The sequence below is a fragment of the Saimiri boliviensis genome, chromosome 5, assembly GCF_048565385.1.
Source record: "Saimiri boliviensis isolate mSaiBol1 chromosome 5, mSaiBol1.pri, whole genome shotgun sequence".
Classification (NCBI taxonomy): domain Eukaryota; kingdom Metazoa; phylum Chordata; class Mammalia; order Primates; family Cebidae; genus Saimiri; species Saimiri boliviensis.
Window position 1 is genome coordinate 18,628,594 of NC_133453.1, and position 13,328 is coordinate 18,641,921.

General features: G+C 40.2%; 1 protein-coding gene across 1 annotated transcript in view; it reads left to right on the forward strand.

The window, feature by feature from the left end:
• FARSB (phenylalanyl-tRNA synthetase subunit beta) overlaps positions 1–7,198 on the forward strand; it is a 78,718-nt gene extending 71,520 nt beyond the window's left edge. The window contains exon 17 of the mRNA XM_039469791.2: positions 6,925–7,198. Coding sequence (XP_039325725.1) covers positions 6,925–7,076 — 152 coding nt within the window. The 3' untranslated portion in view covers positions 7,077–7,198. The remainder of the gene's footprint in view (positions 1–6,924) is intronic.
• Positions 7,199–13,328: the final 6,130 nt, after the last annotated feature.

Genomic DNA, 13,328 nt, shown 5'->3' on the forward strand with positions numbered 1-13,328 from the left:
TGATCTCCTGACCTTATGACCTGCCTGCCTCAGCCTCCCAAAGTGATGGGAATACAGGCATGAGTCACCATGCCCTGCCTCCTTTTTCTTTTACATGCCCTGTTTGTCACCTGAAATCTTACTCTGAAACTAAAACATCTATCAAAATTACATGTTTAAAGTGATGTTTGCCCAAGTTAGCTAAAGGTCTCAATTGAGTAAGTTAACTAATTGTGAAATTATGGATACAATCTCATATAGTCAGCATTTCCGTTCTTTCCTTAATTAGCGCCACCACAGTCTCTTTTTAATTATTACACTGTAATTCTGGAGGAAGTAATACGTTACTCCTTTTGGCTTGAGAAATAGCCTCCTTAAAGATTTTTTCAGGCAAAAGACTAGATAAAGAACCATTTGTTGGCCCAGGAAGGCAGAGTGATTTCTTTTATTTTTGAATTTGTTGTTCTAAATATATTCTATACATACTGAACAAGTGTGAAAATTTTGGGGGAAAATAATAAGGGTGTCAGACAAATACAGGATGATGGCATTATTTAAGAACATAATTTTTCAAAACAGACTGACAGAGTACTTTTTAACCTAGAGGTAAAAATCCTCTGGTTTTACACAATTTGAGATGGATTTAAAGTTGCAATTAGCTGGGTCATCTTGAAGCTCTTCCAACATTCGTGACCTCCTTTAGGTTTTAAATTATGAGTGTGTATATGTGCATGAGAGATACGTAGTTAAGATTAGACTTTAAAATAGATCTCAACATCTCCCGAGCATTTGCTATTTAATCATTTTGTATTCACCCTGCTAATTACCTAAACGTTTCGTAAGAAATGTTAAAAAGCAAAAACCACAGAAATAAATGATAAATGATAAATTTCTCTACACAAATTAAGACTGGGAAATTCTGGAGTTACGATTCTCAATCTTTAGTCATAAGGAGATTGTGGTAATTTTTAAAAAATGGTTACTTATTGAAGACATTGCTCGATTGCTTAGAAGACTAGGTAATGTGGGTTTTGCTGCTTTCTTTTTAAGCATAAGGTCCTACCGGATCCCATGTTTATTTGTAATAGTGTGCCCTGCCCTGTCTTGATAGAATGTTGCTGCATCCTGGGCTCCCTGAGTTCCATGCTGTGGGGTTAAATAGGTACCGGTTCCCTCGCATCCAGTTGCCTTCACTTTAAGAGTTAATGGTGTCTGCAGGTGTGTTGGGATTAGCACTGTAAAGTTGTGTACGGGGTTTTTCTTTCTTTTGATCTTCAGAAAGGGATGAAAGATGGCCATTAAACTCAAGGGATTAGGTACCCTCTCTTTATAGACTTTAGGTACCATAAATATTTCACTTCAAATGCAAGGTGAAGAATTGTATACATCTGGGGAAAATGGGTGTTTTATATTACCAGTTGGAAATTATTCAGTCTCCACTTACAAATTAAATAGTCTTTGCAGAGAGCAAATCACTATCGAGATTTCAACACAGAACATTTTCTCTCAGCTGAGTGTACCAGGATCTGAAAAATGTTTTGTGTTTATATCTCAATAGGTTTTTTTTTTTTTGCCTCCTCATATTCCTAAGCCTTTTTCTTTCCTTTTATAAGCTAATGTCTTACCTACATTGTACTGTTTTCCCCTTGAGTTCTCTCCCCTTGGTGTAAGTCCATTGGTGCCCTCAAAAAACTGCTGGTTCTAAAACTTTGAGAACAACCACCCTTAAGTAGGACACCACGCTCACGTGGGGTAAGTATGTGTTTAGTTTTACAGTCTCTATATTCTATCTCTTTCTTTAAGTCAACATTATTTAGAAAAGGAAGGTGATGTTGATGGGCTGGCAGCAGAGTTCTACAATTCCTGTTACTGCATTCTCAGCAAACTAGTGGGAAACCAGGAGGAAGCTCCTCCTGTGTAGGAAATTATGGTTCCAGCCTCATTTCGCTGTTTGTCTTGTCAATTTCACCCCAGAATGGAACACTGTAGTTGTTTTTTCCCCATTTCTAGGAGGAGAAGGGCTTTGGTAGATACCCTTAGAGTCAGCCTGTGAAATGATCATTTCTCCTTTCGCTCCATAGTACATAATCAGTCACCTAGAACAGATTTACAGTACATTCACTTGGCCCCATGGCTTACAATATCTATATGATTCTGTATTTTTTATTTCATTCCTGAAGTTGGAGAGTTATGTGTAGTTAAAACTCATGATGGTTTCTGTTGTTTGCTATGACATATATGGCCTATGGACATTCCTTTTCCAGTGTTCCCTGCCCCCCCTTTATATTTTGTTCATATCTCTTTATTGCAGAAATTTTGGATGGTTAAATATCATGCAAGCAGTACAGTATTTGGGTTTGAGCCTCACAGCATGTATTAGTCATGTAAAAAAAGGGAAAAGTAAAATTGTATGAGTAGATAACTTTTTACAGATGGGCCCAATAAAGTACCAAATGAATGAGCTAAATATAGCCAGTGGCAGAGGGCTTAAGATCAGGAATGAAGACCCTGATTAAGAAGGGGCTTGATAACGCCTTCTAATGCTTTCAGATTAGGGGGTCTGCTCAGTTACCACCTTAAGCTTCTACTTCCGATGCTCCCTAAAATTACAGGAACGACTCTATGTGTAAAGCTTATACAAACTTTGGGCCTATAATATTACTCTTAAGAAAAAAAAAGATGAGGCAAAAAGAAACTGTGAAAAGTGTTTAGCATTGAGCAAGAGAGGGAGCTCAAACTCTTTGATGGTCAATTAGCCAGAAAATGTGCTAAAGACTGGGTGCTGTGCTGGATTACGGGCCCAGGAATTACCCGCAAGGTCCTCAGAGTGGTCCTGCCATTTGATCACAGAGACAATTACAGACCTCTAGGAGATGCTACAAAGGCTTTAATTAAGGGACTTACTAACACCCCACTAAGTTTTGGAAATTGAATTCTTATTTGTGCTTACCTGATGTTTCTTTTGTCCAGACTTTCACATATATTTCAACAGAGAACACTATTTCCCCTGCATCTGCTTTATGTTGGAAGCCATTTACTGTGATAGATAGGAGCACAGCTGAGAGTTTAACCAGTGTAAGGAAGTAGGTAGAAAGTGGATTGGGAGGCTTTTTGCGGGGGAACGTTTTGGGCCCAGATTGAAAATTGTAGTACTCCGCATCTTGAAACACCAGTAAGCTAGGAACTCTGCAGTTAAATACATGAAAAAAACGGAAAACTAATGTCCTTTATAGAATTTGAATTTTAGAATTCCCAGTTCACCAAGCAATGTGGTTTTCTTTGAATTGGCAACTTTACGTTTCTAGACATAGCACGCTGCTCTTTCTCTAAAAGTATGTTTTCGTTTGTGGATGCTATAATGTTAGCCTTTGGCTATCGCCCAGGGCTGATTTTTCACAAGCGTAGATCCACATTTTGTTCCATTCAGATGTGACTGTTTTTATTTCTGGAAATACTTTGCTTTAAGATGCGTTAGTCCTAGCTAGAGCACTGTGATCACATTGATCTGCTGGAGTTACTGCGCTCAGCCACCCCCTTTCTCCCAACAGTGGAGATGCTCTCGTCTTTGAACTCTAGAGCCTAATTGTTGCCCAGGTCGGCAGTATCGCCCTTGTTTTGTTAGTGAGGTAGTTATTCTCTCTTCTGTCCTTTGAAGTGATTCACTTCTGCCTGCAAAATTTGGTTTGAACCTTAAAGGTTTTCAAAAGCACTAAGAAATGCTTGTGTTTTAGTAACATTATGTTTTTCTTCAGTATTTCTAGTTTACATATAGTATCTGTCAAGTGGCACATTTTTTAAGGTTCTCTCTGTTGTGCCGATTGACAGCTTGAAGGACCTTTTGTGTGCATACCTCTCAATTTGTGTATGAGGAGGACAGAACCCCAGCCTTGCTGAACAGAGGAGTGGATAAGAAAATCACAGGAAGTGTTTAACCTGTGATGACAATTTTAACTTGCCGTTTTTTTTCACCTTTCACAAGGTCAGATATAGAGTGGGCTTCATTTTTACGTGTGGGTTGGTAGAGGAGGAGGATTAGTATTGAATGATAGGGGAGCAGGCTTCGTTTTTACCTGAGGATTGGTAGGGGAAGGTTGTTAATATTGGATGTTAGGGCAGCAGGCTTTGTTCTTACATGTGAATTGGTAGGGGAAGCTGATTAGTATTGGACGATAGGGCAGCAGGCCCCTGTATGTGCTGTCAGCTCCATTGGGCCGCGAGGCCTTCTGACTTCAGAGCAGTTTGAGATGCTGCACTGGCTTACACGGTCTTTGTGCCCAGGTAAGAGCTTTTGATATTTACATTATGTAGAATACTCATATACTTGGATATGTTTTACGTAAAGCATAATGTGAATTTTAGTTCTTTTTGCTTTCCTTTAGAAAGAGAGAAAATTATATTTAGCAACACAAATATTTTTGTCAGGTTAATGAGCTCTAAAGCAAAGTTTGATCCAAACTTCCAGAGAGAGGTAGAACTGGCAACCGATAAGAATATAACTGAATTTTGCTAAAAAGTGCTGATTGAAAAGTTGTTTTATGAAGTAAAAATTCTAAGCTCTTATCTCTTAGGCTTTATTTTGCTAACATTGTCAGAGCTAGCACATCTGGCTTAGATTCTAAAATAGTTTGGTTTTATGCTTCAGTAAAAATGAATCCACTCAAATTGGAATTGAAGATAGATGAAAGGATGAATTTTGGTACAATGAGGATTCTTAAGCGCAGCGAAGTTATCAGGGAAGATCTTGAACATTTCCTTTCCGAGTGTCCTTTAAAAATAGGCTGGTGTTGCCGGATGCGGTGGTATATGCCTGTAATCCCAGCACTTTGATGGGCCGAGGAGGGTCAATCACAATGTGAGGAGATCGAGACCGTCTTGGCCAACATGGTGAAACCCCATCTCTACTAAAAATGCAAAAAAATTAGCCAGACGTGGTGGCACATGCCTGTAATCCCAGCTACTTGGGAGGCTAAGACAGGAGAATTGCTTGAACCTAGGAGGTGGAGGTTGCGGTGAGCCGAGAATGCGCCATATTACACTCCAGCCTGGGCAACAAGAGCGAAACTCCGTCTCAAAAAAAAAAAAAAAAAAAAAAAAAGAGAAAAAAAAGGCTGGTGTCAAACCTCAGCATCACACAATATACCCAGGTAACAAACTTGAACATGCACCCCCTGAATCTATTAAAATAAAAGTTGGAAAAAAAGCACAGCAGGCTGGTGTCTTTTTTCAGATAGTATGGTTGCATTCAAGCTCTATAAAGGGGTGTTGGGTGCTGGGATAAATAGTTCCCAGCAGTCCTTCCAGTTCTGGATTATATTACTTACCATCAACACCTTATATGTAATCTTCACTTATGTGTCATTTGAAGATTTTCCTTTTGTTGTGGGGAGTCGAGGGGAGGAGAGTTTTGTCTTTTAAGTTAGATTTTCATTTTGCTAGGATTAAAATTCATCATCTTTATCGGAATTTGGTAATATCCATATCAAACTAAGGCTCTGTATTATTAGTTGGGTTTGGTTTCTTCATTGTTTTATTTGGTTTCCCTCCCTGTCCCTCAGCTCAAGTGTGGATTAGTGCACAGAGCTAGATAGTTAAATGCACTCACTGAAATTCTTGCTTTAAAAGATAGGGAGGCAGAATTGTTGAGTTTGGAAAGATGTGAAAAAGAGGCTAACATTTCACTTCTGTTGCTCTGGGTTTACTTAAGAATGACAATGTTTAAATGTTAAAATGTTTACCAGGTCTTCCCCCAGAAATGTAAACAAAGATACTTCTCTGCTGGTCGAGAAATATATGTAATTGTCCTTTGTGTCTATGGTACTAACTTGAAGGTATCGGATTCCCCTCCCCTCCAACCCAGTTCTGTATTTCGTAAGGATGCTGACCTTGGAACCATTAGTAGAGACTCAGCAGTTTACTATTTCATCAATAATGCACTCACTCTGAAGCAGCGGGCTGGAAGCTGTGGCCCAGCTCTGCAAGGGTATTTATAGTTCATGCCAGTAAATGTTTCTGTTGAATTGGTCAGGAGCTGCGGGCCTGTTCCCTTTTCAAGTTGGTGGTGAGAGCAATGAGTCAGCATATTTGTAAGCTTCGGGAGAGGACAGAGCATTGATAAACTCCTTGGCACTGGTTATTTAATGAGTATGACTCCATACTCATGTTCATTTTTAGCTCTGTAAACCTCAAGAACTGTTACTGCCTTGCTAAGCTGTATCAGTGCATTGCCACCCAGAGGAAGAGAGAACTTTCTGCTCGTCTTGAAGTAAATGAGGCATCATCCCAGGCTCATGTTGGGCTGGCCTTTGCTGTGGTTTTATAGTTGATGCTCCAGAAATACTTAGAAAGCTCTTTTTAGACGGGAATATGAGTTGCATTCTGGTAGCATGGCCTGTCGTCAGAGGTGTAGTTCCCATGTTGCCAGCCTATGACACTGTGTCTCCTGTTTTCTTTCTCTAATAAGGTGAGAAAGAGTGACATTGTGCAGAGCAAATGAATTCAGTGTAGATGTCTTACCTAGTGAGTGTCGCTATGGAAAAACTTGTTTGAAAACTGGTTTTTCCCATGCAAATTCATCAGTTTTATATTTCATTATTTTCCTTTTGTCCTTTTTAGGACCAGTTTCACATGCAGGCAGAGTTCCCCTTTCTGACTGTGTTCCTTCAGCAGCCTCTATGATTTCATCCTTCCTGCTCAGACCCCTGCCACCAAAAACACTGGACCCTTATTTTCATATTTTTGCCCCTAATTTTTTCTTGCAAGAGTTTCTTGACAGCAAATCCTTCTTTTAAATACTAGAAAGTATGAGGAAGCATTCTCTTTTCATAGCCAGTGGTTTAAAGAAGAATAGTTTTTTTTAAAGTGGACTGGTGAGCTTTTAGTGTTAAATGTCTATTGACATTTTTGCCAGAAGAAACATTGATTTTTCTCTCACTTTCTCTTTTTCAGGGCCTGCTTTCTTCCCTGGGCGATGTGCAGAGATCTTTGCCAGGGGTCAAAGCATCGGGAAGCTTGGGGTCCTTCATCCTGACGTTATCACCAAGTTTGAGCTGACCATGCCCTGCTCCTCCCTGGAAATCAATATTGAACCGTTTTTGTGAAGATTGGTCTCTGTTGTATGATTCTCTTCCCAAGTGTCCCTTTCACCTCCCCTGGTGTCCTTTAGTCCTCCACAGGGAATATCCATTGTGCTTTAATGTTTAATAAAGTAGAAAGCACTGTCTGTCTCTGTGGGTAGAATCCACCCTTTCCCTGCGTTAGGCCAGCGTGTGCAATATACAGATGTGGTGTCTGTGTGTGAAGCTGCATTGTTGGGTAAAAGCCCAGTGGAGTGCCGGCAAAATGCACTAGCGGAGTGCAGGGTAAGTTCTGAAAGTCAGATGTGCTCCTCAGACATCAGAGCACTGCACTGTAATGGATTACTCCTGCATAGCAAGTTCCCATTCTTTTCCTTATTGATAAAACCAGATTATTGATGAGAGTTTATGTTGCGTGAGTTTGAGATAACTGAGGTTTAGCTTAGATTTTCTACATTTGACGTATTCATCATTGAGAAATACTAAAATAACAGTATTTTTAGAAAACGTTTAAGAATCTATTATGGTCCAACAGCTATAGCTTCTGAGGTCAGTTTAAAATGAAAGAAAAAATCTGTAATACAAGTATTCAAAATATCTGAGGGTATTTTTTACTCTATCTGTGATGCTCTGAGATAGACTACATGCAACAAAGATCTGTTCTGCTATAAGAGTTAAAATGGGCCAGGGACGGTGGCTCACGCCTGTAATCACAGCACTTTGGGAGGCTGAGGCAGGTGGATCATCTGAGGTCGGGAGTTCAAGACCAGCCTGAACAACATGGAGAAACCCCGTCTCTACTAAAAATACAAAAATTAGCCAGGCCTGGTGGTGCATGCTTGTAATCCCAGCTACTCAGGAGGCTGAGGCAGGAGAATCGCTTGAATCCCTGGGAGGTAGAGGTTATGGTGAGCCGAGATCACGCTGTTGCACTCCAGCCTGGGCAACAAGAGCAAAACTCCATCTCAAAAAACAAAAGTTAAAATGGACAAGTATTGATATCAGTGCAGTATGAACAATGAGAAGCTTTTTTTTGCTGTAGGCCATGCATGTTACTATATTGAGTCAGTTATAAAATCATAGTTTTAAATACTTAATTGAGCTCCAAGTTTCTGTCTTGTTTTGTAGGAAGATATTAGATGTCCCTTTTTTCTGAAGCTAAGCTTCAGCCAATCCTTGTTTTATATCCTAATTTCCTTTTTTACTTCAGTCTAGAATTCTCCAGTAGGTACCATCTCTGGAAAAAAGCTGGGTCTAATGTTTGAGAGAAGTTCCCAAGTAGTATTGAAATAATAAGAAATATGATAAAATATAATATTTTAAAGTGCCAATAGAAAGAGCTAACAAAGCCAGGTGCATGGTGGCTCATACCTGTCATCCTAGCACTTTGGGAGGCTGAGGCGGGCAGATCACTTGAGGCCAGGAGTTCAAAATCAGCCTGGCCAACATGGTGAAATGCTATCTCTACTAAAAATACAAAAATTAGCCAGGCATGATGATGTGGGCCTATAGTCCCAGCTACTTGGGAGGCTGAGGCAGGAGAATCTCTGGAACCAGGGGGAGGAGGTTGCAGTGAGCCAAGATTTCACCACTACAATCCAACCTGGGCAACAGAGTGAGATTCTGTCTACCAAAAAAAAAAAAAAAAAAAAAAAGCTAACAAAGATAGTCAAATAAGAATTATGTTCTTGGATCTTTCGCTGAGCCTACTACTAGGAGAAAACCCAACCATATCACAGCCATGAAACGGGGCAGTAGTGTCTAACTTTGTAAGATTTGTGAACACAGACTTCCATCTGACGTTTCATAGCTCTGTTGTAAGCAGTTCCTTACAACACTTTAAAAATGAAATGAGATATGCCCTCTAAAAATGACGTATGTCAAAAGGACTTGTATCCAGCATGCATTAATATTTCTTAAGAATAATGAAACAACTGTTTTTAAAAAATGAGTAGAAGAGTTGAACAAACATTTCCCAAAAGATATATGAATGGCCAATGAGCATGTGAAAAGATGCTGAACATCTTTATTCATTGGGGAAATGCAAATAAAATCCACAATGATAAACTGCATACCCATTAAAATGGCTAAAAGTTAAAAGATTTATAAGCAGATGTTGGTGAGACTGGAGCAAGTGGAACTTCCATGCACTGCTGGTGAGTCATTGTGTAAAATGCTACATAGTCACTTTAGAAAACGGCTTGGCAGTGTCTTGAAACATACACCTACCATCTAGCCATTCTATTCCTAGGTTTACCCATATGGCCAAAGATTTTTATGCAAGTGTTCACAGTGTTACTTTTAGTAGTTACAAATTGCAGTATATCCATACTATGGAATACTTCTCAGCAATAAGAAGGAATGAACCACTGATCCTCAAAGCAACATGAATGAATTTAAAAGCAGTATGCTAAGTGAAAGCAAGAGACACAAAAGACTATTTCATTCTATCCGTATGAAAGTCCAGAAAAGTCAAAAGCAGATTGGTTAGCAGAGGCTCAGGAAAGAAAACTGCAGTGGGTTAAGAGGAAACTTCGGGGTGACTGAAATTTTCTATATCGTAATTGAGGTGGTAGGTGTACTTCAGGTGTAGGTTATACCTGAGTAACGCTGGGAGAAAAAGAATAGAATGTAATGTATTTTAATAATTTAACTACATAACACTAGCTGATAAATGTATAGAGAAATAGCATGAACTATAGAATTAGCATTTCTATTCAAGATAGCTCACTGGTCCACAACTATTAATGATATATTCTCCCTTAGTTTCAGGTTTGCTCTAGTTAAAATCATGGCGTATGGATCATCATATGATAGCCATTGTTGAAATAGGTGGAACCATTCATTCTGTCAGCAGCTACCCACCTGGATATTTTTGGGGGTAGCCAAAATTGCTTGTAATGAAAAACCCACTAATGCCTAAATGTATATCCCAGCATGAAAGGGGAACGATCAACTCCATGCATGATGTAGATGTTTCTGCCCTCAGAAGCAAGAAACGGTAGGAAGAAAAACAGTGTTGGCCACATTGGAAGAAGTGAACCCTCAGCTTGAGTCGAGGCTCCGCAGCCAGATCATCTTACATCTGTTCGTGGCGAAGGATTTGAACTGGAGCCTGGGCAGGCTCAGTACTGCCAAAAGCCTTCATTAGAGAAGATGCATACCTTCTTGGTAAAAACTGGGAGCTCTAGTATAAAGTGAAAATTAAATGTAATTGATTTGTAGTCTAGCTTACAGAAAACTTAAATTCCACTACTACAGCCTGACAGTCCTGCAGTGCTCTTCTGGTTTTTTGGTGGTAGCGGTGTTTTTTTTTTTTGTTTTTTTTTTTTTTTTTAAAGACAGATTATTCCTCTGTCACCCAGACAGGAGTGTAATGGTGCAATCTCGGCTCACTGCAACCTCCACCTCCCAGGTTCAAGAAATTCTGCTTCAGCCTCCTGGGTGGCTGAGACTACAGACTAGTTTTTGTGTTTTTAGTGTTTCACCATGTTGGCCAGGGTGGTCTCAAACTTCTGACCTCAGGCGATCTGCCCTCCTTGGCCTCCCAAAGGGCTGGGATTACAGGCGTGTGAGCCACTGTGCCCTGCCCTCTCTTCTGTTGTTAAAAGTATTTTTGAATTGATCTTGTTTCACATTTTCATTGTTTTGGTTTAATAATAGTATGAGAATAGGAATTCTCCCTGATGGACAGGGTGAAAGCAGTTGAGTTTCAGAGAGATCAGTAACTTACTCAGAAGTCACATAACCAATAAATGAGTTTGAGACACTATTTAAGAGTGACTTGGAGTCCACAGCCCACTCACTGGTTTGCATTATTTACTTATTTATGCTCTTTTTAAAATATAAAAATAATGGAAAACAAAAAGTTAAACCTTGTTAAGTCCACTACTTTTAAAAACTTGGCAAATATGGCCTTCCCAAACTAATCTCTTTTTCTTCCTCATAATTCCCTGAAGTAACTAACTGCTGTTAACAATGTAGCCTGTATTGTTTCCTTAGTTTAGGCATTTTCCTTGATTTGTACACTGAGTCACATACACCTGCTCACATTTTGGGGGGTCATGCTCTACTTGTTGGTGACAGATTTTTTTATTTTACATATATCTCATGACATTTCACTTAATATGTCCCATTTTTTCAGGTCAGTGCCTAGAGACCTATCTCATTCTTTTAAATGAGATAGTATTCTATTGTACAAATGTTCATAATTCATTTTTTTCCCCATTGGTGGACATTCAGTTGTTTCCAACTTTTTGTGATTATAAACACTGTTCCAATTAACACCCACCCCACAAAATAGCTGGGGCCCAAGGAAAACCTAAGCCAGTGGGCTGCTGGCTTAGGGCCCAAGGAAAACCAGTCCTAATGGGTGCAAGACTGTATAAATATCCACATTTGACACATGCAGAAATGCATAGAGGTAATTAGATATTTCTTTGATGTGATGTTTGTATTTGAATGATGTATTAGTCCAGTACCTTACATCTTAGATGTAGGAGTCACTAGGTCAAAGGGTGTGTTTTGAATTTAAAATATGTTGGATAACTATGCTCACATTTTAAACAGGAGTAATCTGCTAGAAACCAGCCAGCCTAACCACTGCCCCTGCTCTCAGCAATGATGGGCTCATCAGCTTGGTAAGAGAGAACATTACTCAAAATCTTGCTTTTCAATCTTATCTGTTTGTGCTGGGTGTTTTGTATGACATCACTAACCCTAATACTTGAGTATTGACTTTGGCCCTTCTGTCCATTTTATCCAAAAACAGACAGATAGCCTTTAAAGGGACACAATTGCCTTAAGCAGAATGTGCCTCCTAAGCAACTAAAGCCTTTGACCCAGGTTCTGGCTTACTGTGTTATTAGGACCTTGAATAACTTTATGTGTATTATTATGAACTGAATGTATCCCCACAAACTCATGCTGACCCTCTGACCTCCAGTGTGATTCTCTTTGGAGATGAGGCCTCTGGGGGGTGATTAGAGCTAGATGAGGTCATGAGAGGGGGGCCCTCATGATGGACTCAGTGCCCTGTTAAAAAGAAACACCAGAAAGCTTGCTCTCTTTCTCTACCCACCTGGTATACACATACAGAAGAGGTAATGTGAGCACATAGCAACATGGTGGCCACCAGCAAGCTAAGAGGCATCAGAATGAAACCTATTTTGCTGGCACCTTGATCTTAGACTTCCAGTCTCCAGAACTGTGAGCGATAAAATTCTTTTCTTGAAGCCACCCAGCCTGTAATCTTTTGTTGTGACAGTCACAGCAAACTAAAACACGTTATTGAAAACTTACATTTCAAAAGTAGAGAGTGGCACGCATGATACAATTCAAGGCAGCAGTACACGTCTGGGACAGTCTGTTCCCCATGAGGCACGGAGAGGAGTGAAGCCTCCTGGGCTTCCAGTCTCTAGTGTCTCTGTCACGTGGAAACCTGATGGGTGCCACTGTGAGTGGGGCCAATTATGCAACAGTGCACACTAAACACAGATCATTTTAGCCTTCCTCATTAGCCACCAATAAAAAGACTGAAGTATCCTGAAGATCAAAGGATTCTTTGATGGTGGCATGCTCCTATAGTCCCAGCTACTCGGGAGATCTCCACCACGGCTAAGTAGAAACTCCCGTGCGGGTCTCCGCGTGACAGGTGTTGTGCTTAGCTAGTGTTTTGCAGGAATCATCTCAGATCCCTGACCAGAGCCTATGTGGGGAACACACTGCCAAACGACTGTGCTTGACAAATGGGTCAGGCAGCAAAAAGGGCAGAGCAGGTGCACAGTGGTTTGAGCCTCCACGATGTCTGTTTCACGTTCGGGCATTCTGCCCTGCTTTAGCCTTCTAATAGGCAGAAAGGATGACTTATGAATATTGTAGCTAGACTGTGGGTTGAATAAACATCCCCAGCAAAGGGTCTAATTGAATTATGTCTGACCAAACCCTGTAGGTTTTTTTTCTTCTCGATGTGACCAGTGGAGTGTGCTAAGAAAACACTCAAGGTCCACACTCAAGCTTTTCATTATTCATCTAACATTTGGCCTTCCTTGTTTCTGTTGAAGAAAGATGGGAAAGGCATGAATCTCCATTAGAAAACATTTGAAGGCTGGGTGTGGTGGCTCATGCCTGTAATCCCAGCACTTTGAAAGGCTGAGGTAGGTGGATCACTAAAGCCCCAGAGTTAGTGACAAGCCTGGGCAACATGGCAAAACCCCATCTCTACCAAATGTATATATCCACACAAGGTGTGGTGGCTGACACCTGTAATCCTGGCAC